The sequence below is a fragment of the Balaenoptera acutorostrata genome, chromosome 2, assembly GCF_949987535.1.
Source record: "Balaenoptera acutorostrata chromosome 2, mBalAcu1.1, whole genome shotgun sequence".
NCBI classification, from domain to species: domain Eukaryota; kingdom Metazoa; phylum Chordata; class Mammalia; order Artiodactyla; family Balaenopteridae; genus Balaenoptera; species Balaenoptera acutorostrata.
Window position 1 is genome coordinate 173,856,841 of NC_080065.1, and position 27,780 is coordinate 173,884,620.

Genomic DNA, 27,780 nt, shown 5'->3' on the forward strand with positions numbered 1-27,780 from the left:
CCCCCTCGGTGTTTAAAATCACCAGTAAATTGATACCATGGCCGAGCATACCGTGGGCTTCCCAGTCGGGTAGTTAATTTTGGGGATGCTCACTTCTTTTCAGCTCAATGGTTGTTTTCTAAATAAATTCAGTCATTCCTGTTCCCACCACAATCCCACATCCTTTGAGACTGTTTTCTTTTTCCTGAAAAAGAAAATCTGTTTTCCATTTACTAAGGAAAGCAAACCGAACTGAAACATCCTTTAATTCTTACTAAACACTTGAAGTTTGGCAACCCCTCCCTGTTCCGTTTGAGTGATAGATTCTGGGCATGTGGTAGTCTTGCCAACCTAAGAATCTGATCTTTTTGAGGGAGGCAGCACCTTGGCAGAGCCCCTTCTTTGTTCCTGCGCATGTGAGTTCCGGGCTTGGGTCCCCGTCCTCGGATATCAAGGAATCTCTGAGGGTTAAAGGACATTTATATTCTACCTTGTGCTCTTGATCCTTCAACTTCCCCATGAGACTCTGTGTGACTCCTGTTATGGGAAGCCTGATGGAAAACCCAATATTGTTTTCAGAGACCCTGGACTTCATTAAAAGTCCATTTTCACATTTGAGCCAAAAGACGCCTTCCAATTTGTCCCTGTCCTCCTCACATTGTAGTACCTACCGCGGACCCCAGACTCTAGGTCCAGTTTGACCCACATACAGCAAAGCAGGGTTTTCACTTCCCTTCTTTTTCTTTTTTTATTTTAATAGATCTTTATTGGAGTATAATTGCTTCACAATACTGTGTTAGTTTCTGTTGTACAACAAAGTGAATCGGCCATACGCATACATATATCCCCATATCCCCTCCCTCTTGCGTCTCCCTCCCACCCTCCCTATCCCACCCCTCTAGGTCGTCACAAAGCACTGAGCTGATCTCCCTGTGCTATGCGGCTGCTTCCCACTAGCTAACTATTTTACATTCGGTAGTGTATATATGTTGATGCTACTCTCACTTCACCCCAGCTTCCTCCTCCCACCCCATGTCCTCAAGTCCATTCTCTATGTCTACGTCTTTATTCCTGCCCTGTCACTAGGTTCATCAGTACCATTTTTTTTAAGATTCCATATATATGCATTAGCATACAGTATTTGTTTTTCTCTTTCTGACTTAACTTCACTCCGTATGACAGACTCTAGGTCCATCCACCTCACTACAAATAACTCAGTTTCGTTCCTTTTTATGGCTGAGTAATATTCCATTGTATATATGTGCCACATCTTCTTTATCCATTCATCCGATGATGGACACTTAGGTTGCTTCCATGTCCTGGCTATTGTACATAGAGCTGCAATGAGGACTGTGGTACACGTCTCTTTTTGAGTTATGGTATATGCCCAGTAGTCACTTCCTTTATTCTAAAGCCTATACCTCTATTAAAATGACCCAAGATCCTTCATTCCCTCTGGTAGATTCCTCTTCTTGGGTTAGCAATCAGTGAAGACCCCCTAAACCTGAGAGACTGTGTTGGCCTCCGTTGCGTGCTCTCCCTCTCCCTCCCCTCCTCACTGTCTCCCCTCGCCTCCTCTCTCTTCCAGATGAGGACCCTGACAGCGCAGTGGATGACCGTGACAGTGACTATCGCAGCGAGACGAGCAACAGCATCCCGCCACCCTATTACACTACGTCCCAGCCCAATGCCTCGGTCCACCAATATTCTGTCCGACCACCGCCCCTGGGTTCCCGGGAATCCTACAGTGACTCCGTGCACAGTTATGAGGAGTTCTCTGAGCCGCGGGCCCTCAGGTAGTCACAGTAGAGTGAAGGATTCGCGTGTGTGTGTGTGTCCAGCTCTATCTCCTGGAGGGGAGAGAGGAATAAGGGGTTGGAGGGAGCTAGGGGTGAAGGTAAGTGGGTTCTAGGAAAGCAGCATCCATACTTTCTTATAGGCAGTAAAACCTTTTCTTTACCCAAAATCTTGCAAGAAAACTCCCCAAGCTTGATTAAAAGGGGTCTGCTTTGGCTGAAGAAAGAGACGGAAGTCAGGAAGCCCCTGAGAGGTTCCCCTGAAATAGGGGGGTTTTTTGGCACTCCGCTTAAAAACCCCTGGTCCCTTTGTACTCTCTAACTGTTCAGGGGAGGAGGTGAAAGGAGGAAGAGATGAGCATTAATAGGGGTGGGAGGTGAGGCACAGTGATGTTGGAAAGACTCCCAGCAAGCAGCTGACTCATGGTCCTGGGGTGGTCCTACCTAGCCCTCCTGGTGACGCCTGACTCTGTGTTCCTGACCAGCAGGCATGGGCACAGTGACCTGGGAGCTGCTCAGTCCAGCCACCATCACTACTCTTTTCAAAGTAGGCTGTCCCTAGACCTACCCCACAGGTGGGTCCCCTGGCTTGCAAGGGTGCAGTGTGTTGGTCCTTGAGCCTGTGAGACTGAAACTTGTGCCTGTTGCTGCCCCCCACCCCTCGCTGACCTGATCGCCCCAGTCCTGGTTTCTTAACAGAACAATAGCAAACATGATATTAAACAGGTTGGCTATCTGTAAAGCACTTAGGGTGGTGCCTGAAAGTGCTACGTAGTGACTGTTAGATAAACAGCGCAAATAATAGTATTCGGAGCTAACTATGTGCCCAGCTCTGGTCCAGCATCTTCCCTTCATCATCTCATTTCATTCTCTGGTTGGGAGTATTATTGGTTCCATTTGACAGAGGGGGGATCAAGGCACAGAGGGGTTAAGTCACTTGTCTGAGGTCACACAGCTGGTAAATCATCATTAAAGACTAGTGTTTATGGTGAACCCACTGGGTGGAAAGCAGTGGCCTGGTGAATTTTTTTTTTTTTTGATTGTTTTGATTTTTGGCTGCGCTGGGTCTTCGTTGCTGCGCGCGTGTTTTCTCTAGTTGCAGCGAGTAGGTACGGGGGCTACTCTTCATGGTGGTGCCCGGGCTTCTCATCGCGGTGGCTTCTCTTGTTGCAGAGCACGGGCTCTAGGCGCGCGGGCTTCAGTAGTTGTGGCTCATGGGCTCTAGAGCACAGGCTCAGTAGTTGTGGCGCACGGGCTTAGTTGCTCCACGGCATGCGGGATCTTCCCCGACCAGGGATCGAACTCGTGTCCTCTGCATTGGCAGGCAGATTCTTAACCACTGCGCCACCAGCGAAGCCCCGCCTAGTGGATTTTGGGTCATGGGTCTTCTTGCAAAATATTTGCTCCCCAAAGAATACATTTCGTCCATTAAAGTATGAGCAGGATGAAAACTTTGAGGGCTCTTTACTCCCTTGATGTTGAACCTATACTTCTATTAATATGACCCCCCAAATCTCTTTAAGATATTAGGCTCAGTTCACACATACACCAGGGCCTCCTATTTGTGTGAGACCTTGATATACCAGATTTGGAGGTTAACCCTATAACTTAGGTCCAGGACTAGGCTGGGGTGAGCGTGGTATGCTTGAAGTTGCCTCAAGTACAAAGCTTAAGAGGGTGCCAAGAAACTCAGTCCTCAAGATAAATAATATATTAATGCAATATTTTAAAAAATCAAAATGGATGCCAAAAAAATCCAGGAAAAAAATATCACCAAAATGTTCCTTTGTAAGTGTAGATGTTCTTGTATGTAAGTTATACTTCAATGAAATTTCTAAAAATCAAATCTAAAATATACAAATTTAAGTTAAAACATGATCTGACTCTGCACTTGCAGGACTCAGCCTCACCTACCTCATTCTGATCCTAGTCCTGCTATATCTAGTGTATAAGCAAGAAAAATAATGATGGTTAATTGAGCACTTACTATGTGCTAGGTATTCTAATATGTCCCAAATAATATGCTTATTCTTTACACCAATCTTATGAGGTGAGAATTTACCTCTTCATCTCCCCATGGCTTTGTAGATAAGGAAAATGAGGCAGAGAGATTAAGTTACTTTCCTAAGGTCACACAGCTAGTAAGTGGCTGAGGGAGAATTTAAACCTTGTCAAGCAGGCTTCTGAGTCCACAGCCACAACGCCACACTGCCTCTCAGCCCTAAAAAAGGCACCTGGGGACCTGCAACGTTAGCCTCCCAAGGTCCTACAGCTGGACAGAAGTGATGTTCCCTCTACATCATCAGCAAAGGACTTCAACCAAGGAGATTGTCCGTTCTCTGTGTTCCCAGCAGCATCTCAGAATCACCCCCGTGTTACCCCACATTCAAAAATTCAGGGGCAAACTTGCTATTAAACATAGCTATCCAGGCTCCCGAATTGCAGGCCTTCTCCAACTCTTGACGAAGAGGTTAATTACGCAAACAAGTGTTTGCATCTGGTTGAGATTTGGAGAAACCCTCAGAATCGCTTTATTTCTAGTGCAGTAAGAAAAGAAATTTTAAATGGTTTATCTTTGTGCCATCAAGGTAAATGAGCTTTCAGAGCTATGCTGTCCAACATGGTAGCCCCATGTGGCTTTTTAAAGTTAAATTTAAAATAATTAAAATAAATAAAATAAATTTTCAGTCCCTCCATCTTACTGGACACTTTTCAAGTGCTCAAGAGTCATGCACATGTGGCCGGTGGCTACTATGTTAGATGGTGAGGACAGAAAACATTTCCATTTGCTGTGGAGAGTTTGGGTAAAACATAATTTGAAGAAAACCTTCATAAGCTCCCTACTCAGTCTTTACCATCATCCAATATAATATTCTTTTGCAGGTATTTAAACAACTTTTATTTTGAATTTTCCTATGTTTTGTAAATACCATAGAAAGTTTGGATAGTTTACAGATGGAATGTTTTAGAAGGAACTTTTTTAAAAGATTGAGCATTTTGGGTGCAACTAGAGACTATCATACTAAGTGAAATAAGTCAGAAAGAGAAAGACAAATATCGTATGATATCACTTATATGTGGAATCTAAAATATGAAACAAATGAACTTATCTACGAAACAGAAACAGACTCGCGGACATAGAAAACAGACTTGTCGTTGCCAAGGAGGAGAGGGTTGGGGGAGGGATGGCGTGGGAGGTTGGGATTAGCAGCTGTAAACTATTATGTATAGAATGGATAAACAACAAGGTTCTACTCTATAGCACAGAGAAGTATATTCAATATCTTATGATAAACCGTAATGGAAAAGAATATTTTAAAAAAGAAGGTATAGGGGCTTTCCTGGTGGTCCAGTGAGTGGTTAAGACTCCACGCTTCCAATGCAGGGGGGTGCGGGTTTGATCCCTGGTCGGGGAACTAAGACCTCTCATGCTGCGCGGTCGGCAAAAAAAACAATCAATAAAAAAGAAGAATATGTATATAGTATAACTGAATCACTTTGCTGTACAGCAGAAATGAACACAACATTGTAAATCAACTATACTTCAAAAAATGAGAAAAAAAAAAAGATTGAGCATTTAGTCTAACCTCTTTATTTTTTAGGTCCAAGGAAATGAAATGCCATACTCAAGGTAAAACATTTAGTGGCATAGGAGGGAGTAGAATTAGTCTTACCCTGGGTTTATTCTAGCATTCTTCATTCAACTCCTTTGCGCTTGTGCTATCCTGAAAGCGAAGAACTAGATCCCTTTCCATTTGTATTCATGACTTCCTTATTCAAACTATCTTCAGAAGCACTCCTGTCTCCCTAACAGTTTCTCCTACCACTTTCGTGACTGCTACAATTTGTAAAGCATCATTCATTTGCACATTCAAGGTGGCTCAGACTTAAGCAATTACTGGAACAAAGTTTCAATGCACTGGAAACAGTTGAAAGGAGAGTAAGACATCAAATATTAAGAAAATATTAACTCTTTTAGTAGATGGAAAAGTCTTCTCTCTCAGAGATGAAAAGCAGAAGAGTGCCCATCTTACAGATAGGGAAACTGAGGCTCAAAAAGTGGCAACGAGTTGCTTGAGTCTCAGAGCAGGATGTGCACAGAGCTTGTCCCAGATTGGCTCCCATCCTGTGTGCCTGGCCATGTCTTGTCCTTCTCTGGCCTTGGATGTGTCTGTAAGTCCTGGGGGGAGTCTATTTATTCTAAGCATTCCTGGGATGGAATGGGGGAGTGGAAAAGGAGGAGAACTCTCCACTCTCACCGTGAACAAGTCACATGGTGGGGAGGGGATGCAGAGGCAGAGTTCCCCTGAGAGTGACTCAAGCCACCATCCCAGGCCACCCTGGCCTTGCTGCCCAGTGCTGGATGATGCTGGGCCCCCAGAGGGACAGGCATTCCATCCCACAGGTCAGGATTTGACTGGAGGGAGGGACACAGCTGGACACACTGGCAGAGGGGATGGGCAGGGAGGGTTTCCTGGAGAAATGTGCCTGGGAGCCAACACTTGAAGGATAAATGAAGAGTCTTAGGAGAGGAATTCCAGGCAGAGAAGACAGCTCAGCTAAAGGCTGGAGAGGTGAACGGGGCCAGATCATGCAGGGAGGCCCTTGGTGGCTGACTCGAGGACATGGCATCCAGGGGCGGCATCTGGGGTCAGAGCTGTGTTGGACCCCAATGTCAGAGCTGGGGTGGGAGGAGTCTCGGGGACCACTGGGTCCCATGCCTGGGGCAGTTTACGTGGCGCCCAGGGTCACAGATGGACACATCCAGGCCTGTGTGGAGATCCCAGTCCTAGGCTGCCCCCCTCACTTGGGACCCCAGAATGTGCTGGGGTGGACTTCGGGGGTATTCACCAGCAGAGGGAGTTTGGAGTCCTTTCCAGGCAAATAATACCTGCTGATCCCCCATCCCAGCTGTCTACAAAGACAGGCAATAAAAAGCAATCAACCATATACATAACTTAGCAAACAAGGACTAAAGGACTGTAGGAATCAAACCCCTGTTTGATTCCTACAGCATCCCAGGGCCTGGCCAGGGAAGAGGGTCCCAGTCACTGAGAGTGGAGAAAGTGTTTAAGACAAGGAATGCTGTTTATTGAATGACTGAATGAGTGGTTAGAAGGGGGATGAGAGGTGGCCCATGTGTCATGCTGTCTGCCCTCAGGCAGAGACAGATATTTCTTCCTGGTCATGTCGAGTGTGATCCAGGGTGCATATAAGGAGCATATAATGTGGGTGGGCGTGGGCTTGACCTGGCTGGAGGGTGGGGGAGACTCACTCAAAGAAGTGCAATTTCAGTGGGCACCAAAGGATTTTTCCAGATAAAGCAGGCAAGAAAGGATGCTCCTGGCAGAGAGCACAGCAAGTGCAAAGGCCCAGAGGTGGGCACAATTTAGGGTGTTGGAGGGACAGCGAGGATGGATGCTGATGTAGCTGGAGCAGGGGGAGAGAAGGGAGGATGGAAGGAGATGGGGACGGAGACGTTGGAGGATTTGGGCCACACAGGGATGCAGAGCACGGCACAGAATTTTATTTCAAGGGAGCCGTGGTAGGGTTTGGAACAGGGGAGGTCCATGTTTGGGTTTATGATTCCAATAAGCCCCTTTGTGGCTTCTATGCAAAAAGCTACTGTCCAGGAGAGAAGTGGATGTTGGGTAGGGCAGCATCTAGTGGAGATGGCGGAGCCTGGGCTAGGGTGGGGCCCAGGGTGCAAGGAAGTGAATGCATTGCACGTATGTTTACAAGGTGGAGCTGAAGGGACCTGCCTCAGGATCAGCTGTGAGTGGAGGTTGGGGAAGGAGTGGAGGCAGGGAGGCCCAGGTCCCTGATGAAAGGAGGGGGCTTGGCAGTGGGAGGACCAGGTTGAGGCGGAGGGTAGAGGGTACATCAAGAGACAGGGGCTACTATGTTTGTTTCAGGAGCGCTAGGTCTCCAAGGGGGCTGTGGCAGGGACACTGATTCGGGGTTCCAAACATGTGGGTGAAGGCTTTGCAGCCTCCACAGTGCATGGATAGGAGTGGTGCACGGTAGGTCACCGATGATCACTAATGTCACTGATCTGGTTTTATTGCCTGCCCCCCAAGATGGTAAATGCCCCAAGAACAGGTGTTTTTGTCTTTTGTTCACGGCTGTGTTTCCCTGGCAACCGGAGGAGCTCCACCAATGCTGGGAATCCAGGCAATGACCAATCCAGGGAATGACTGGGTGATGGAACCTGTGTGACCGGGGCTGGGATGGGCAGTGGGTCTGTGCCCCAGCCCCTGAGCCCTTGGCCCGTTCCTGTAGCCCCACAGGCAGCAGCCGTTACGCCTCCTCAGGGGAGCTGAGTCAGGGCAGTTCGCAGCTGAGCGAGGACTTCGACCCGGATGAACAGAGCCTACAGGGCTCTGAGCTGGAAGACGAGCGGGACCGGGACTCCTACCACTCCTGCCACAGCTCGGTCAGCTACCACAAGGATTCGCCACGCTGGGACCAGGATGAGGATGAGCTGGATGAGGAGCTGGACGAAGAGCTGGATGAGGACCTGGAGGACTTCTTGGAGGAGGAGGAGGAGCTGCCTGAGGACGAGGAAGAGCTAGAGGACGAGGAGGAGGTGCCGGATGACATCCGAGGCTACACTGAGCGCGAGCAGGTGGCCGTGGCCGAGCCCAGGGACTTCAAGCGTGTCAGCTTTCCACCCGCCACCCCCAAGAAGGAGGACAAGGCCCCAGCCGTGCCCACCGAGGTCCCCGACATAGCCAAGGTGGCCCCTGAGTCAGCCGCCCCTGAGGAGGCACCTGCAGCTGAGCAGAAGCCTCAGCCTGAGCCCCCCAAGGCTGAGGAGAGGTAACGGGAAGGGGTTGAGGGCCTGTCACAAGGTCACAGGGTCAGTGGTGCCATGATGGAGTCAGTGTAGACCTGGGGAATGGGGGGAGAGGCTGTCACAGGGCCCTGGGTTTATTGAAGGGATCGGGATGGGTCTAGGAGGTCAGAAGTGGCTCAGTGGGGTCAGAGGGGGTCAAGCAGGGTCATGAAGGAGTCTTAGAGGTTGTGAGGAGCTGGAGGGTTTGCCAGGGTTGGAGAGGTCACAGAAGCATCAGAGGAGTCCTCGGATAGGGTTACAAAGTTGCAGAGGGGCCAGGAAGGTGGCAAAGGGACCCAGGAGACCTGAAGGTGTCAGAGAGGTGATGGGCATGTGGGAAGGGGGGGGGGGGAGGATCACTGAGGCTGGTCAGAGGGGTCACAGGTGGGTCATTGTGTCTCCGAAGTGTCAGGGAGGCCAAGGAGGGCCCAGCATCACTCGGAGGGTGGAGGGTGGAGGGAGTGCCGGCCCCGGAGCCTCATGAAACCCCTTGCCTCAGTTTCAGGCCACGAGAAGATGAGGAAGGCCAAGAGGGTCAGGACTCCATGTCTAGGGCCAAGGCCAACTGGCTGCGAGCCTTCAACAAAGTGCGGCTGCAGCTGCAGGAGGTGAGTGAGAGCAGCAGTGGGCTCACCCCCAGCCTGGCCGCGCCCAGTGCCCCACCCACCCTCATTTCCCCACTCCTTCCATGCCCCAACCCACTCTGGTCCTTTCCCTGGCCCTGCCCACACTAGCCCATGCCACTCATGAGCCACCAGGCCACGCCTACTTCGCCACTCCGCCCACCACCATGCCTCCATACATCCTGGTTCTTCTATGGCTCCGCCCACCCCAACCTGTTCCCATCTGTGCCCAGCCTGGCCCTTCCTTAGCCCCACCCACTCCTGCCCTGGCCCCAGCCCCACCATCCCTGGCCCAACCCCTGCCCAATCTGACTCCTCCCTGGCCCTACCCATGCCTGCCTACTCTCCCCTGCAACCAGCTGGCCCCACCAAGGTCTAGTCCAGCCTCCCCCAGGGCAGCCTGGGATTTCTAAGTGGGGAAGAAGGAGAGGCGAACTGGAACCTAGAGCTGAAATTAAGCTGAGGTCATGGCTATGGCCAAGTTCAGCGGCCAGGTTCATGGATAGGGATAGAGGTTAGTGATAGGGTTATAGGTCAGGGTTAGGGCAGCAGTCAAAGATCAGAGTTCAGGGTTAGACTTGGTGATAGCGGAAGAAGTCAGTGCTTGGGCTCACAATGGGTGTCAGAGTTGGGGTTTGGGAAAGGTCTGAGATCTGGTCAGTATTGCAGAAGAAATTAGGTGAAAAATAGAATTAACGTCAGGGTCAGGATGACTGTTCAGATGGGCAGCAGGAATGAGGCCGTTCATTCACTCCTTCATTCACTCAACCTGCTCTGGGCTGGACACTAAGCAGTGTTATTATCCGGGGTGACCTTCCAAAGTGGGGTGAGGCTGGCAGGAGGAGATCCTAAACAGACTCCCAAAGTCTTAGGTCATCAGTTATCAGAGCCACAAAAGTTTCAAATCAAATTTCTTATCAGTTGTACAGTAGAATTTTCTTTTACTATACAGCCTCATGGTTCTAGATTCAAACAGTAGAAGAAAATATACTGTGAAAAATCTATTGAATAACTTTCACTAAGTCAACAAATTAAATGAAAAAGACAGCAACTACCCTTGTAATGGAACTAGCAATATGACAAGAAAAATAAACATGAGCAGGATCTCTGGGTTTCATAGAGGGGGCATAAAACTAATCCAAGGCAATCAGGAAGACTCACTGGAGGAGGTGACACTTAAAGTGACATGATATCCAAAATACTTAAACAATATTTCAGAAGAAGATGTCAGACCCTTCTCCCTGCCCCCCCACCACCACCATGCCACCCTTTAGTTGCATGGTAGGGGGTGTTGACTCTGGGTCCACACTGAGACCTGACTGATAGATGGAGGCTGGTCGGGTGCAGAAGGTGGGAGAGCATATATACAGGTGGCACCGCTTGGGCAAAGGTCCTGGGGCATGAGATCAGATAATCAGGTGAGGCAGGGGGAGTTTAGCGAGTGATAGGATCTTATGAGTATCGAGCCAGCCCCTAAGAATCCCAGGACTATAGAGCACGAGCTCTTGTTCAAGATGATGTTAACAAATCCTCAATTTTGACAGACAAGGAGACTGAAGTTCACTGAGGTTGGTGTCAGAGAGTATCTCCTTTCTTCTCATTTTACAGATGGACAAACTGAGGCCCAGAAAAAGCTAGTGGGCTCCCTAAGGACACACAGTGAGGACAAGGACCCAGGCCTCCTGACTCCCAACGCAAAGGGGAGACAGTTGTGGGTGTGGTACATGTGCTGCCCTGGGAAGGGGCAGCTACACTGACCATATCTGTCTTCTGTCCTGCAGGCCCGGGGAGAAGGAGAGATGTCCAAATCCCTGTGGTTCAAAGGCGGGTGAGTATCAGATCTTGGGGGTGAGGGAGAGGAAGTTTTGAACCCAGAGCCTAAGGCTGGTTTGCACCATAACCTCAGCCCAGCCAGGGCAGGGAGAGGGTCCATTTAGACAGGGGACAGATTGCACATGAGTGAAATAATGTAGCCACTGTAATAAGGCACTCATGACCAGCAGGAGCCGAAGATAGTAACACATTGAATCCTCACAACAAACCCATGGGGGGCCCACTACCCCTATTTTACAGATGGAGAAACAGTCCAGAGAGACCTTGCTCAAGCCGCTCATATAATTCAAGAACATTTCCCCCTAGAAATAAATGTAAGGTAAAGAAGAAACCCATTTCCTGCACGATACATCTGCAACCCTGGAGTGAATTTTTTGCTTTGATTCTGCTTTTACATTTCTCAGATTATTTCTACAGTTGCTGGCTGTTTCATAACGATAGTTGTTGGTCTTACATGGAGCATTTGTCATATCTAATTTCTTAAGTTATTGCTTTTCCAGGGTGTTTTTTCAGCACTTGTGTGGTGAGGTTAGAGGATGCAAAAGATATTTGTAAATTACACGAATGTTTTAAATAACAGCTGGAGAGCGACTGCCTTCCCTTGTACATCCTTTTCAAACAGAGGCAGGGACACAGGAGCTGTGACTCCCAGAGGGGCAAGTGTCCCGTGTGGGGAGCCCTGGAAGTGGGGTCTGAGATGGGGGCTCCTGTGTGCATGATTTATACAGGAAGCACTCTCAAGAAAAGCCTGTGAGGGCTTCCCTGGTGGTGCAGTGGTTAAGAATCCGCCTGCCAATGCAGGGGACACGGGTTCAAGCCCTGGTCCAGGAAGATCCCACATGCCGCGGAGCAACTAAGCCCATGCGCCACAAGTACTGAAACCCATGTGCCTAGAGCCCGTGCTCCGCAACAAGAGAAGCCACCACAACGAGAAGCCCGTGCACCACAACAAAGAGTAGCCCTCGTTCGCCGCAACTAGAGAAAGCCCACGCACAGCAACGAAGACCCAACGCAGCCAAAAATAAATAAACAAACCTATAAAAAAGAAAAGAAAAGCCTGTGAGGCAGGCGGGACCAGGTAGGAGAAACAGCCAAGCAGAGAGGTAGTTCAGGAGTCACCAAGCCTCTGCCTGATCCTTCAGGGAGCGCTGGAGCATGAATAGCACCCCAGGACTTGTCCAGAGTCACTGGCTGCCAGGCATCACTCTCATTGGCCACTGAGAACTTTCTGAAGAGGAGCCACACCTGAACCCTCTCTGGGAACACCTGCACCTCTCAGTAGAGTAGAATTGGACAGACCACCGCAGCATCTGCCACAGCCCTCATTCTGATTAGCCAGCTACAGCAAAGCTGCCAAGAGGCAACAGCACAAATACAATTTCCAGTTCCCTCTTTCTCATGGGCTTTGAAATCACTTCTTCCAGGATAGACTTTAAATATACACAAATATTTCCAATTTTGAGCATAAAGAAAGATTTCGTTGATATTTTAGCATATTATTTAGATTTGCCTTAATTCAAATTTTCATTAAACGTGGGCAACTGTATCATCTCCCCATTTCTCAGATGAGGAAGTTGAGGCCCAGTGTCTTCATTTCTTAGGGCTGCCATAACAAACTACCACAAACAGAGGGCTTAAAACAACAAAAATGTATCTTCTCGCAGTTCTTGGAGGCCAGAATTCCAAAACCAAGGTGTTGGCAGGGCCACACTCCCTCTGACTTCTGTAGGAGAGAATCCTTCCTTGCCTTTCTAGCTTCTGGTAGTTGTTGGCAATCCTTGGTATTCCTTGGATTGTAAACGAGTCACTCCAATCTCTGCCTCTACTATCACACCACTGTCTTCTCCCTGTGTGTCTCTCTTCTTATAAAGACACCACTCATATTGGATTAGGAGCCCATCCTACCCTAGTATGACCTTGTCTTAACTAATTACATCTGCAATGACTCTATTTCCAAAAAAGGTCACATTCTGAGGTACTGGGAGTTAGGACTTCAATGTATCTTTTCGGGGGACACAATTCAACTCTTTATACCTGGGGAGATCAGGTGTCCTGCCCAGGCCTCAGGAGATGTCTGTTGGAGGAAGGGGAACTTCCCTGGGCCCTTGACGTCCCTGGGTGTGTCTTGCAGCCCTGGCGGTGGTCTCATCATCATCGACAGCATGCCAGACATCCGCAAGAGGAAGCCTATCCCACTCGTGAGTGACCTGGTGAGCACCTGTGCCCTCCCCTGCCCAAGCAGAGCAGCCCTGCCACAAGCAGTGCTCAACCTGTACAACTGCCCATGGCAGAACTGGGGCTGGGGACTGGCAAGGCATTCTCTGGGACTAATGTGATCTCATTTCTACCCTGTGTGCTGCGTGGACACTTCAGGCCATGGTGAGTGATGGCAACCCAGGCCCTTGAATCTCCTCCCGAGACCCCCACCCCCCACTGGGATCTTCCAACTGGTCCCCATCCCATGGGTTCTGGGGAGGGGACCTTGCCATGTCCAACAGTTCATGGGTGGGGAAGAGAGCAGGTGACTCCCCACCTTGGTTCATGGCCTGGCTGGTGGTTTTGCTCTGTGGCTGTTGACCACGGCCAAGTGCAGTTCCCCAGTCCGGTCCCTGGTGGTGGGGAATGGGTGAGTCAGAGGTGTAGGGCTGCTCCCTTTCCAGGGTCTCTTCTAACCTGGAGCCTCTGTCACCTCCCAATTCTTTTCTGGTTCTGCTCCCGCTGCTGTGACCTGTTTCCTATTTGTGGCTGTGGCTTGAATCCGTGGCTGGTGGCCCCAAACCATGGCTGGGGATTCTGCTCGCGGTGACAACCCCCCCGGGTGCCAATCGACCCCTCTGACTCCCTTGGTGACTTCCCTATTCCAGTCTCTGGTGCAGTCCAGAAAAGCAGGCATCACCTCGGCCTTGGCATCCAGCACTTTGAACAACGAAGAGCTGGTGCGTGGGGCACCTCCCCCTCCCCAGCTTGGAGGGTGGGCGGGGCTGGGGGGGCTCCCGGAGGAAAGGAAGGGGGTGGGGCAGAGACAGGCACTCCTCGCTTTCCAGAATTCCGACAACGCAGCCGCCAGCGAGCACAGTCTGTGTACAGGAACCCGTGGATTCCGACAGTGTGGGGCGGGGGACGGACCGGGACTTTACCATACTCAGAACGGGGCGGGGGGCGGGGGGATGAGGGCGGGGCAAGCCAGTGCCCCCAGGTTAAGGCTCTACGCCCATGTCGCATGCCCTCCCTCCCCGCAGAAAAACCACGTTTACAAGAAGACCTTGCAAGCCTTAATCTACCCCATCTCGTGCACGACGCCGCACAACTTCGAGGTGTGGACGGCCACCACACCCACCTATTGCTACGAGTGTGAGGGGCTATTGTGGGGCATCGCGCGGCAGGGTATGCGCTGTACCGAGTGCGGTGTCAAGTGCCACGAGAAGTGCCAGGACCTGCTCAACGCAGACTGTCTGCAGCGTGAGTGCCGGGCTCCCGCCGGAGCGGAGACGGAGGGGCAGGACTGTTAATGGTTAGGGGCGGGGCTCTGACGAGAAGGAGGGGACGGGACAGGGGGCGGGGCCGTGGGACGGGACGGGAGCGACAGGAGGGGAAAGGAGAAGTGAGAGGGGTCTTAGAGGGGTGGGGCGGGACTCAGGGAGGAGCTAAACTGTTCAAGGGGCGGGCTTAATGGGAGGCAGCGGTTTCCATGGAGAAAAATAGGGTTAGGGTTAGGGTTAGTTCGGAGGTGGGAGGGGGCTCAAGTTGGGGAGAGGAGTCCGAGGAGGGGAGGGGCTTGGAGAGGGCAGAGTGTCAGAGGGGAAGGGGACTAGAGGGGCTAAGACAGGGGGTGGGAACTTTAGGGGGAAAGGCCTGGTTGGGGGAGGATTCAGAGAGCAGGTAGGAGCTCTGGCAGTTCTAGCTTTGGGGGGATGATTCACCTGAACCCCGTGTCCGTGGCAGCAGATGAGGAAGCCCTGGAGCGGGAATCAGGGCTCTCGCTCCTGGGAGGGAGTGCTCTGTGTGCAGAGACGGCTGTCTTTGCGCGCAGGGGCGGCGGAGAAGAGCTCCAAGCACGGGGCGGAGGACCGGACGCAGAACATCATCATGGTGCTCAAGGACCGCATGAAGATCCGGGAGCGCAACAAGCCCGAGATCTTCGAGCTCATCCAGGAGATCTTCGCGGTGACCAAGACCGCGCACACGCAGCAGATGAAGGCCGTCAAGCAGAGCGTGCTGGATGGAACGTCCAAGTGGTCGGCCAAGATCAGCATCACCGGTGAGGCCGCGGGGGGGAGGGGGAGGGACGGCCACGGGGGTCCCTTCTTCTCGGCCCCCTGTGCTCCCTCCCACGCCCCTTCCTTCCCTTTGCTGCACATATTTGAGCGTCCCCGTGACTTTCTCATGTCGGTGTATATGCGTTTGTGCCCACAACCTGGGCATATATGCCTCCAAACGTGTTTGCATGAAACTATCTGGGTGCATCTCGCTTGGTAGCCCCCAGAACCAGACCTCAAGAAGAGGAGTTGAGGGCCCACAGTTTATCTGGGAGGTGAACCCAGGAAGCCCCCAGGGGTATTGGGAAGTGAGACCAGGAGGGAATAAGCCCTACCCAGGGTGCCACCGAGCAGGCGAAGCAGTGGACACCTAGGACCACTGGGGGACATTATTGACCTCCCAGGGCTGAGAGGTCCTTCCCAGGGGTGGGGGCCTTGTGGTGTTTCTCCATTCCTCATCGTCATTGGGATTTCCCTGAAAACAGACTCCAAGATGAGGATTTCAGGGCAGATGGGTATCCAGGAGGTGGTCCCAGGGAGTGCCAGTGGGAAGTGGAGACATGAGTTTGAGAGCCGGGAAGTAAAGAGCCCTGTGGAGTATGCCAATGTCATACTGTGGGCAACTGGGGGCTCAATCCTGCTGGGGACCTTAGGGGGACCCTGTAGAGCACACACCCGAGTGTCCCACCCCAGGGGTGACCCTGGGGCACCTTCATATTCTTCATTGGGTGAGGGTTCCCTGGATGTTAACTCTAGCAAGCCGAGCATGCCCAGTGGGTGTGTCCATGGGCTCCTGTGGCCAGAACAAAGCCCTCAGTCCTTGTCACAGGTGTTCCCTGTGGAGCCTGTGACAGTGTCTGTTCTTGGCATGCCTTGCTCCTTGAGCCCACATTTATATTTGTTTTGTGTGTCTTCCAGTGGTCTGTGCCCAGGGCTTGCAGGCAAAGGACAAGACAGGATCCAGTGACCCCTACGTCACCGTCCAGGTCGGGAAGACCAAGAAACGGACAAAAACCATCTATGGAAACCTGAACCCCGTGTGGGAGGAGAACTTCCACTTGTAGGTGTCTGGCTGGGCCCCCAGCCCCCTAGATGGAGCTCCCTGTTGGAGCAGCTGAAGGGTGGGCTTCAAGACACCTGCCCTGGGACCTCCCTGGTGGTCCAGTGGTTAAGACTCCATGCTCCCAATGCAGGGGGCCCGGGTTCCATCCCTGGTCAGGAAACTAGATCCCGCATGTGACAACTAAAGATCCCGCACGCGGCAAAGAAGATCCTGCGTGCCGCAACCCGGCGCAGACAAAAAAAAAAAAAAAAAAAAAAAGCCCCTTGCCCCAACCTTCTCTTCCCCCCCTGCAGTGAATGTCACAACTCCTCGGACCGAATCAAGGTGCGTGTCTGGGATGAGGACGATGACATCAAATCTCGCGTGAAGCAGCGGTTCAAGAGGGAATCCGATGACTTCCTGGGGCAGACGATCATCGAGGTGCGGACACTCAGTGGCGAGATGGACGTGTGGTACAACCTGGGTGAGCAAGGGTGGGGTTCTGCAGGGGAGAGGGGAGGGGGTCCTGGGGAGCCAACCAAAGTGGGGAGCCCAGCTGGAGGGGAGAGACAGTGTCAGCAGGAGTTAATCTAGGAGCCCAGTCTAACAGAGGAGGCAGAGTCTGTGAGCCCAGTCTGATGGGGGCAGGAAGCACCAGGCTGAGACGGTGAGCAGAACCCAGGACTCTCTTATTTCGGTGTGGGAGAGTGAGGGAGGGACAGAATCTCTATATCTCATTCTGATGGGGAAGGCAGGAAGCAAGACCTGAGGACCCTAGTGTAAGGAGAGAGGCACAGACCCAGGAATCTAACCTAAGAAAGGAGATTGAACTTTGAGAATCCAGTCTAAGGGAAGAGGTAGAGTTTGGGATTCCTAATCTGAGAAGGGAGCTACAGACCTAAGAGCCCTGTCTAAGAATGATGAGGAGAATCTGTGAGCCCAGTCTGAGGGCAGAGAAAGAACCCAGTCTGGGAGGGGTGAGCAGAGTCTAGGAACTTCTTAGTTTGGTTAGAGGAAATCTAGATATCCTATTCTGATGGGGGAAGCAGGAAGCAAGACCTGGGGATCCTAGTCTGAGGAAAGAGGCACTGACCCAGGAATCCTGTCTAAGAAGATGAGTAGACTCTGGGGAGCTTGATCTGATGGGGGAGGCAGAGTCTGGGAGCACAGCCTGGGGAAGAAGCAAGGCTCCTAGTCTAAAGAGGGAGATGCAGACCAAGGAAATTAATCTGAGTGAGGAGCCAAGATCTGGGATCCTAGTGAGATGGGAGAGACAGGGCCTAAGAATTCTAGTCTAATGGGGGAGACACAAGTCTAGGAAGCCAATCTGAGGAGAAACACCTCGGCCTTAATGCAGGGAGTCTGAGAGGGCTGCAGTTACGCATATGTTAAAATAGTCCAGGGCTATATTGGGAAGTTCTGACACTGCCATCCCTTTCTGCCCTGCAGACAAGCGGACTGACAAATCTGCTGTGTCAGGTGCCATCCGGCTACACATCAGTGTGGAGATCAAAGGCGAGGAGAAGGTGGCCCCCTACCATGTCCAGTATACCTGTTTGCACGAGGTGAGGCCCACTGCCCCACCCTGCATTTGAAGTTCACCTTTGTCTCCCACGTTACCTCCACTCACCATTCCTGCCTGCCCTAGCTCCTCCTTCCTCTTTCTGACCACACCATTCACATTCCCCTGGGCCTCTGAGACTGTCCCCTATGCCATTCTCTGTGCTTAGAAAACTCCTCCCTGTCAATCAAGGTCCAGCTTCAGGGCCCCCTCCTCTGGAAGCCCTCCGTGACCTCCAGGCAGACTCTCACTACAGAGATCCAGGTCTTCCAACTGTCCCAGCCCTGAACACTCAGGGTTAGGTTTTGTGTGCCTGGGTTTGTCTCTTCCAGCTGCCTAGGGGTTCCTGGAGAGAACTCAGTATGTTGAATGAATAAATGACTGGATGAATGAGTATTGAGTGAATAAAAGAATGGGTGGAAAGATGAAAGGATGGGTGGATGGATGTGTGCTTGATCTATTGGAAGCATAGATGAGTTGGATGCGTGAATTGGGGGTAGTTGGATAGATGGATGGGTGAATAGATGGATGGACAGATAGATGAAGTATGGAAGGATGGATGGATGGATAAATTGATGGGCAGATAGATAGGTGATGGATGGATGGTTGAATGGGTTGATAAGTTAGATGGACAGATTAAGCTGTGGGTAGTAGATGGGATAGATGGGCGTGTGGTTGAATTACTAGACAGAAGGATGAGTGGATAGGTGAATTTGGGGGTAGTTGGAATGGTGGGTCGGTAGGTTGGTGGATAGATGGATGGATGGAAGAAAGGGTGGGTGGATGGATGTATGGTTGAACCATCCACAGGTGTATGGATGGGAGAATTTTGGAGTAGTTGGGTAGGTGGATGGATGAGTAGATGCATGGACAGATGGATGATGGCTGGGTGGATTGATGGTTGATTGGGTAGAAGGATGAATTATTGGATGGACAGGTGAAGTTGCAGGTAAATGTATGGGATGGATGGATGTGTGGTTGAATTACTGAAAGAATGGATAAAGTGAACAGGTGGATTTTTGGGTAGTTGGATTGATGGGTAAGGGAGTAGGTGGTTAGAGGGATGGGTGGGTAGATGGGTGGATGGACAGATGGAGGATGGATGGGTGTGTAGTTGAACTATTGGGAGGATGGATGAGGGATAGCTGAAATTTGGGGTAGTTGGATGGATGGACGGGTGGTGGACGGCTGAAAGGGTAGATGAATGAATTAATGAATAAACAGATAGATGGATGATGTAAGCTGCCCTATACTTGGGATGTCTGACCCCCGGTGTCCCCCTGCACTCTCTATGACACCTTCTCCCTTGTGGTGGCAGAACCTGTTCCACTTCGTGACAGATGTGCAGAACAACGGGGTCGTGAAGATCCCAGATGCCAAGGGTGACGACGCCTGGAAGGTTTACTATGATGAGACAGCCCAGGAGATCGTGGACGAGTTTGCCATGCGCTATGGCGTCGAGTCCATCTACCAAGCCATGACGTAAGGCTGCAGGCTGTGGTGGACATGAGGACGAGGTGGAGGAAACTGCGGGGAGGGGTGGTTACCAAGTGGACACTGGCAAATCTGGGGTGGAAGGGATTCTTGGGAGGAGGAGCCAGAGAGGAAGTGAGTGTGGTGGGGGTTATGTAATTTCCCTGGAGGTTAGACAAGTGCCATTGCTGGGGGCTAGAGTGACAAGGATGAGAGCTGGAGATAAGAGGCAGAGACAGGGCAATTCAGAGAGGAGACAAACTCAGAGGACAGAATCAAGCAGAGGAAAAGTGGACAGTTTGGGGGGTTGTGAGGGCTGTCTTAGAGGCATTCTGGGGGCTGGACACCAGACCCAGTGCTTCCCATTCCCTCCTACCAGCCACTTTGCCTGCCTCTCCTCCAAGTACATGTGTCCTGGGGTGCCTGCCGTCATGAGCACCCTGCTTGCCAACATCAACGCCTATTACGCGCACACCACCGCCTCCACCAACGTGTCTGCCTCTGACCGCTTCGCAGCCTCCAACTTTGGGGTCAGTCCCAGGGGTGGGGGCCTGGAGATGAGGGAGAGCTTGACCCTGTGCTGGTCACACCTCGTGTGATTTCCAGATCCCCAATCTGGACCTGACTTGCTGTGTGACTTTGCACCAGTCACTTCCCCTCTCTGAGCCTCATTTTACCCCTCTGTTGAATGGATGTTATGAGGGGTCAGTTCAACAGCGGATGGGGTACACATAACGTATAGCAACCACTTAGCCAATGTGGCAGCCACCTTTAGCTGCTACACTTGATCCCCCAGTCCCTGCTTTCATCCAACCTTCTCCTCCTCAGAAAGAACGCTTTGTGAAGCTCCTGGACCAGCTGCATAACTCCTTGCGGATTGACCTCTCCATGTATCGGGTGAGAAGAGCATGCATGATGATTTGTTCACCCCAGGCATGTGTGTGCCTGGAGGGGACAGCTGCCAGCAGGCATGCACATGGGAGGACCCATCTTAACATGTAGAATGTGTTCCTCTGACACATGTACACATATGTGGGCAGCACCTGCCCAAAAAGTTTGGTGTATCCAAGCAGACACCCCCAGTTACTTCAAGGTGTTCTCAATGACCCCTAACACACCTCCTGAAACTTGGAGGCTCTTGTGTCTCCCCTAAAACGCTGTCTCCCATCATCCCCCGGCCTTCTTTCATAACCCCACCTCTCTTCTCCCTTCCATAGAATAACTTCCCAGCCAGCAGCCCAGAGAGACTCCAGGACCTCAAATCCACGGTGGATCTTCTCACCAGCATCACCTTCTTTCGGATGAAGGTTGGTAAGGGGACTCAGTTCCATTAGCTCTCCAGGGAGGATACTCCAGGACTGTTAGCTCCTAAACGAGTAACATTTCTCCTGGAAAGCAGTGCCCTTTCTCAGTGACCCTCTGCTTTCACATTGCTACAACATTTCCTTAAAACCAGCTCGACTTGTAGCCACTTCCTGGGTACCTCCTGTCCCAATTATGCACACCCATGCCCATGTCACTTCCTCCTGCCAGGTGCAAGAACTCCAGAGCCCACCCCGAGCCAGCCAGGTGGTGAAGGACTGTGTGAAAGCCTGCCTCAACTCCACTTATGAATACATCTTCAACAATTGTCATGAACTCTACAGTCGAGAGTACCAGACTGACCCGGTGAGGACCCCAGATGAGGCAGAAGGGACTAGGGGACTCCAACCAGACCCTGGTCCAAGTTCCAGATCTGCCCCTTCCCAAGTGATTTAACCGTTCTGGGCCTCAGTATCTCCCCCTGTAAAATGGGGTCATAAACCCACATCTCAGGATTAAGGGGGAGATTCAATAAGATACAAGCTTCAGATGAAACATAGTTAAGTGCTTAGCACCTGGTACACAGTAGGAGCTCAATAAATTTAGTTTTAGTTAAACTTAGTTGAGTCCAGCATAATACAATGTGCCTAGAATAGAGTCCCTGTTCAATAAATATTGAGTTGAATTGAATTTCTTCAGTTCAGTCTTGAACTCAATTTATTTGAGATCTTTCAACACGCTGTTTACACATGTAATGTCCCAGGATTGTCAGTAAGGTTTCCAGAAACTTATACTCTATAAGGAGGGGAAAATGTATAAATTGGAAATTTACAACCTGGGGTGATGAGCACTGGAAGGGAGGAATTGCAAGAGGCTGTGGGAGCTGAGCCCCTTCCTCAGCTTGGGCTTCAGATAGGAGATAACACATAAGCTGAATTCAGTTCAATTTTATTTCATCCTGTTCATTTACATTCAGTTGAGTTGAAATCAAGTCATTCTTAACTGAACTGGGTTGAGATGAAGTAGATTAAATTGGGCTGGGTTTAGTTCAACTGTGATCAGTTTAGATCTATTTATTTCTGTTTGCTTGACTTAAGTTAAAATTGCTCTAGGCTAATTAGTGAGCATCACTGAGTTGGACTGAGTTGACTTTAACTGAGTAAAAATGTATTCATCTCCATTCAGTTTACTTGAATTGAAATTGTTCTTGACTGGGTTGAGTTGGCTTGAGTTAGGATGAGCTAGGTTGTTGGATTAGGTACCGCTGAGTTCAACTGAGTTTGGATGAGTTGGACTTATTTCAGTTGAGTTTAACTACTTTGATTTCCACTGATTAACTAAAGTTGGATTGAGGTGGCCTGAGTATGTTAGGTTGAGATAAGTAGGTGGAGTTGGATTGGGTTGACTTGGGTTGAGTTGAATTAGATTACGTTGGATTGGGTTGAGTTCAAGTTGATTTATTTCCGTTATTTTGAGTTAGATTGATCTTGATCTTGAACAAGTTGATTAGGTTCAATCCAATTGGGTTCATTTGAGTTTAATTCAATCCAGTTAAGTTTAATTCCACTAATTCAGTGTAATTGGCCCAGTTCCACTGAATTAACTCTGAAAACTGCCATCTGTTAAGCTAAGTGGTCCTGATTTGCATTCATTTCAGTTCTGTTTGGTTTAGCGGGCTTGAGTTTGTTCAACTAAATTCAGTTCCATTCAGTTTTATGAGTTGAGCCTAATTAAGCTTCGTTGAGCTGTGTGGACATGAGATCTGTTGGGGCCAGTTTATGTGAGTTTAGTTCCTTTTCATGCAGACCTCACACCTGAAACTTACATATGTTAATGGGGCCCTTCCTCACTAACCTCCTGGCCCTCAATAATGAAATGTCTGAGCTCCCCACCCCTGGATCCTCTGTGGCAAACACCCACACTGTTCTTTCCAGGCCAAGAAGGGGGAAGTTCCCCCAGAGGAACAGGGCCCCAGCATCAAGAACCTCGACTTCTGGTCCAAGCTGATCACTCTCATAGTGTCCATCATTGAGGAAGACAAGAATTCCTACACTCCCTGCCTCAACCAGTGAGTTCTGTGTCTGTGCAGTTAATTATCTGGAGGTCATCATGAATGTGTGTCACAGTTTTGTGTCTTGTGTGTAAAGGCAATCGTATCTAATTACATATGAAATGTTGTATATGTGGGGGCAGTTGTGGGTGTGGTTGTGCATGGATGAAATATGGCATAATTTGCAAACAAACAAAATTGTGTGCATGTACACAATCACTGGTCTAATCAGACATGTATTTTGTATGTGTTGATTTGTGTAACTGTGCACATATGTATGTAATTTTATATGTGTCTGTAGGTTCATAAATAACAATAGATCATGTTGTTCAAGTATTTACTATGTTAGATACTCTACTAAATGTTTTGCATGTACATCACATATATATAATATATAATTTTGTGTATAGTTGTGGTTTATGGATTTAATTGTTATTTGTGTACAATTGTGGAATGTACTTTAATATGCAATGTTGTGTATTGTGTAATTTTGTGTGAATGTGTGCACAGTTTTGGTTTGTGGCTTTACATGTCTGTAGAAATTTCGCCTGTGTTAGCTGAATGCGCTATTGTGTTTTACTGCTCCCTGAGGTGAGCGCTAGAAAGGCTCCTGTCTCTGGGGTGCCAGCACCTCTTGGTTACTTAGATATTGAGTTAAGATGAGGGATTTTGGATGGATGGACCAAATGATGGATGGATGAATGGATGGATGGACAGATGAATGGAGATGTATGGATGAATAGCTGGATGGATAGACAGATCGATGAATGGATGGATGGATTAATAGGTGGATGGATGGATAGATCAGTGGAAGGATGGGTGGGTGGATAAAGGAATGAATGCAGGGATGGATGGACAGATGGACAGATGGGTGAACAGACAGATGGGTGGGTGAATGGATAGGTAGATAGATGGATGAATGGGTTAATGAGTGAATGGGGGGATGGGTATGTGGAGGCTCAGAGAGAAGCAGGGCCCCAGTGCAGAGTCACTCAGCAAGTCTGTAGCTATGAATGAACTTGAATCCAGATCCCTTGCCTGTCCCGCACTACCCTCTGGGGCTGGGAAGGCCAAAGCATCCTGTGCCATCTGCCTTCTGTCTGCCAAGGTTTCATACTTTCATGGCCTTCACCAGGTTTCCCCAGGAATTGAACGTGGGTAAAATCAGCGCTGAAGTGATGTGGAATCTGTTTGCCCAGGATATGAAGTATGCAATGGAGGGTGAGTCCTCCCACCCCTGTATCTCCCAGCCTGGCTACAGCAGGTAGCTGTGCCTCAGTGTCCCTTCTAAGGCTGTGAGTGCCCTGGACCCTCATACCTGAGGTCAGACATCAATGATGGCCAGAGTGGGCACTACCAAGACAGAGAGTGGCAGACCCTCCCGGCTAAGCTGCCCCCTTGCTTCCCCCACCAGAACACGATAAGCATCGCCTATGCAAGAGTGCTGATTACATGAACCTCCACTTCAAGGTCAAATGGCTCTACAATGAGTATGTGGCAGAGCTTCCTGCCTTTAAGGACCGAGTGCCTGAGTATCCTGCGTAAGTCCTGTGCCCTGAATCCAAACCAGAACTGTAGCACTGACAGCTAGACTGAGGTCCAGGGTGGGAGGGTTGACCTCCTCAGAGTTCCCTGGGCATCAGGGGCACAGGTGGGGTACAAACCCAGTGTTCTCCATTCTCAGTCATTGAACTATGGACTCCTATAGCCAGACAATGAATGATCACAAGTATCAGGAACCGAGCTGAGCAGTCCCACTTGTCTTTTCTCATTTAATCCTTTCACCAGTTCTACGAGATGGGAGTGTTGTCATTCCCACTTTGTGGATTAGGAAATAGAGGATAAAATGCTGAAGGATTTGCCCAAGGCGATGTCTAATTAGTGACGGGATTCGAACTCGGGATGTCTGACTCTCGGGCTTTGTTGGAGAGTGGGATGATGGTCACCATTTACCAAGGACCTACTGTGTGCTGTATCAGGATCTCAGAGAATAAACCCACTTGCCCAGGGGCAGTTTATCCACCAGGATTTCCACATGTCTGGGCCTTCCTCTGACAATAGTCACATCCTTCATTTCAAGGATGAAGCAGCCAAGGCCTCGTGCAGGAGGGGCGTTGGGGAGTGGCCACCCAGGCCATAGTGTGAGTTTGAGCAGAGGGTTAGGGGGACAAGAGACGGCAGGGCCCCATCCCATCTCGCCATTCCAGGTGGTTTGAGCCCTTCGTCATCCAGTGGCTGGACGAGAATGAGGAAGTGTCCCGGGATTTCCTGCATGGAGCCCTGGAGCGAGACAAGAAGGACGGGGTAAGAAGGCTGATCCACCACCAAGGTCCCGGTCTGCTCACAGTGGCCTCACTACTTCTGGGGTCCATTGGAATCCAATCTGGGGGCAAAAAAATGCCCTTGGGATGAGGCCAGTCTCTGAAAGGTGCCAGCCATCTTTGTCTTGTTCACAGTGTTGACGGTCTTTTGTTCATCCAACAAATGAATGACGGTTTATCAAGCCCCACCCCTCCCCCCTGTGTCCGCCTCTAAGTTCACCTTGCACACTGTCCATCTCATTATCATCCCAGGGCATTCTGGCTCTCTCTGTGGAGAGCAAGAGGGTTGGGCTCTGGGAGCTGTCTGGCTCTGACCTCTCTCCTCCCTCCTGTCCTCCCTCCCAATGCAGTTCCAACAGACTTCAGAGCATGCCCTGTTCTCCTGCTCCGTGGTGGATGTCTTCTCCCAGCTCAATCAGAGCTTTGAGATCATCAAGAAACTTGAGTGTCCTGACCCCCAGATCGTGGGGCACTACATGAGGCGCTTTGCCAAGGTTCGAGAGCGTGGATGGGGTCCAGGTGGGGGATGGAATAGGGTCAAAGTTGGGGTTGGAGTTGAGGTTAGGATTGAGGTCAGAGTCAGGGTTGATACTGAGGTTGGGACTGAGGTCAAGGTTGGAGTTGGTGCTATCACTGGTATTAAGGTAGGGGTTGAGGTCAGTGTTGGAGTTGGTCATGCCATAGTGATTGGAGTTGTGGTTGAAGTTTGAGGTTGGGATTTGAGGTTGAGGTTTGGGTTGAGGTTAGGGCTGGTGATGTCATTGGGATTGGAGTTGAAGTTGGGATCAGGGTTTGGGCTGAGGTTGTGTTTGAGGTTGGGATTTGAGGTTGAGGTTTGGGTTGAGGATAGGGCTGGTGATATCATTGGGATTGGAGTTGAAGTTGGGATCAGGGTTTGGGCTGAGGTTGAGTTTGAGGTTGGGATTGAGGTCAGCGTTGTGGTTAAAGCTGGAGTTGAATTTGGAGCTGGGGTCAGGGTTAGAGGTGGGGTTGAGGTTGGGGTTAGTTTTAGGGTTACTATTAGGACTGAGATTCTATTGGGCATTGAGGTTGGAGTGAATGTTAGGATTTATGGAGAATGTGGGTGAGTGTTGGGGCGAGTTTGAAGGTTGGGACCATTGGCCTGGGGTTGAGGTTCAGATGGATTGACTTTAACCTGGGGTGAAGTTGAGGACTGCAGATAGGAATTGGGATTCCATTTGGGACTGAGTTATGCTTGTGTTTGGGGCTGGGTTAATGTGATTGTTGGTTGCTCTTGAACCCAGCTTTAAAAAGATCTGGGTCTATGTAAAATAATCATCTTCACCTGGTGGTGTCTCCCTTTGGCCATGATGGTCATCCTGGGTGGAGAATTCACCCAGCCCAGTGGTCCATCTTAGGTGCTAGTAGGAGTTCGGGTTCATCCCTGATCTCACTAGTGGCTCTTGATGGGCCCATCCAAGCCCAGCCCCTTGTCTCACCCACCCTCTGTGTCCCCCCCAGACCATCAGTAATGTGCTCCTCCAGTATGCGGACATCATCTCCAAGGACTTCGCCTCCTACTGCTCCAAGGAGAAGGAGAAAGTGGTGACCTGCGGGAATCCCTGTCCTGTTTCCCCTTAACCCCATTCCATACCCCCTGAGGTCCATCCTTCCCTGGGCTCTGATACCTGTGTCTGCATGTGTCTCCAACTGTGTGTGTCTTTGTGTCGGACTATGTGAGTCTGGGGGTATCTGGAGGTGAGGGGATGTGCCTTCATGTCATTGTCTGGTTGTTGTGAATGAACCCTTCAGGGTGTATGCTTCAGGGTGTAAGCTCAAAACTTTGAGCTTACAAAGTTTTGAGCCCATGTAGAAGAATACTGGTATGTGACAAGAACTCCCCTTCCTGCTACCCCCAGAGGTCCAGCCTCTCTCCTGGACCCACCAGGTTCAGCCCACCGGGGGGGAGTCCTCCTTGCCCCTGTTGGTCCCCAGAGGCACCCCCCCCAACACTCCCAGAAATCTGATCCCAAATGCTGTCTTCCATTCTCAGATGACCCTGTGGGACCCCAGCTTCCTCCAGACCCAGACCCTGTAACCATCTGAGGTCCCTGGCAGTGCGGGCGAGGGGAGGCTCTGGGGAGGGGTCCTGAGCACTGACTCCCTGCTCTGTTCCCATCCCCAGCCCTGCATCCTCATGAACAACACTCAGCAGCTGCGAGTTCAGCTAGAGAAGATGTTCGAAGCCATGGGAGGAAAGGAGGTGAGGCAGGGCCCGCGTGGGGTCACCATCATCCCCATGTCCCTGCAGGCCCCAGAGCTTGTACCTGATGAATTCCACTTCAACTACTCTGTCAAACCCAAGCGAGCGGCTTAACTGTCTGGGCCTCAGTTTCCTCTCCAGCCCCTTGGTATCCCTTTCCCTGGATTGGATCCCTTTCCCTGGGTTGGATGGGAAAATGCCCCATCCGTGTGGATGTCCTATAAACCTGACCTGATGTCCCTTCTCCCTTCTCAGCTGGATGCTGAGGCCAGTGACATCTTGAAGGAGCTACAGGTGAAACTCAACAACGTCTTGGATGAGCTCAGCCGGGTGTTTGCTACCAGGTGGGGGCATCTCCAGGGCTGGGAGCAGAAGGGAGGGGGCAGCTCTCAGACCTCTGAGCCTGCGGCATCTGGAGACTCAGCAGATGTAGTGGCGAAGATCTCAGGCTAGGAGTTAGATGAAGTCGAGTTCAATGCAGG

At 50.5% G+C, this 27,780-nt stretch overlaps 1 protein-coding gene across 3 annotated transcripts in view; it reads left to right on the plus strand.

Moving 5' to 3' along the window:
- UNC13A (unc-13 homolog A) overlaps window positions 1–27,780 on the plus strand; it is a 65,499-nt gene that overhangs the window by 19,849 nt on the left and 17,870 nt on the right. For 2 of the 3 annotated variants that reach the window (XM_007195484.2, XM_007195486.2), the window contains exons 9-33: window positions 1,568–1,775; window positions 8,058–8,597; window positions 9,113–9,221; window positions 11,018–11,064; window positions 13,201–13,279; window positions 13,443–13,448; window positions 13,934–14,005; window positions 14,309–14,528; window positions 15,100–15,327; window positions 16,244–16,385; window positions 16,682–16,851; window positions 17,817–17,932; window positions 19,247–19,410; window positions 19,781–19,931; window positions 20,230–20,298; window positions 20,619–20,708; window positions 20,935–21,069; window positions 22,638–22,771; window positions 23,889–23,974; window positions 24,168–24,294; window positions 24,961–25,057; window positions 25,425–25,568; window positions 26,557–26,640; window positions 27,221–27,298; window positions 27,554–27,642. In XM_007195484.2, the coding sequence (XP_007195546.1) occupies window positions 1,568–1,775; window positions 8,058–8,597; window positions 9,113–9,221; window positions 11,018–11,064; window positions 13,201–13,279; window positions 13,443–13,448; window positions 13,934–14,005; window positions 14,309–14,528; window positions 15,100–15,327; window positions 16,244–16,385; window positions 16,682–16,851; window positions 17,817–17,932; window positions 19,247–19,410; window positions 19,781–19,931; window positions 20,230–20,298; window positions 20,619–20,708; window positions 20,935–21,069; window positions 22,638–22,771; window positions 23,889–23,974; window positions 24,168–24,294; window positions 24,961–25,057; window positions 25,425–25,568; window positions 26,557–26,640; window positions 27,221–27,298; window positions 27,554–27,642 (3,385 nt within the window). The remainder of the gene's footprint in view (window positions 1–1,567; window positions 1,776–8,057; window positions 8,598–9,112; window positions 9,222–11,017; window positions 11,065–13,200; window positions 13,280–13,442; window positions 13,449–13,933; window positions 14,006–14,308; window positions 14,529–15,099; window positions 15,328–16,243; window positions 16,386–16,681; window positions 16,852–17,816; window positions 17,933–19,246; window positions 19,411–19,780; window positions 19,932–20,229; window positions 20,299–20,618; window positions 20,709–20,934; window positions 21,070–22,637; window positions 22,772–23,888; window positions 23,975–24,167; window positions 24,295–24,960; window positions 25,058–25,424; window positions 25,569–26,556; window positions 26,641–27,220; window positions 27,299–27,553; window positions 27,643–27,780) is intronic. The other variant, XM_057541707.1, reaches the window with a different exon arrangement.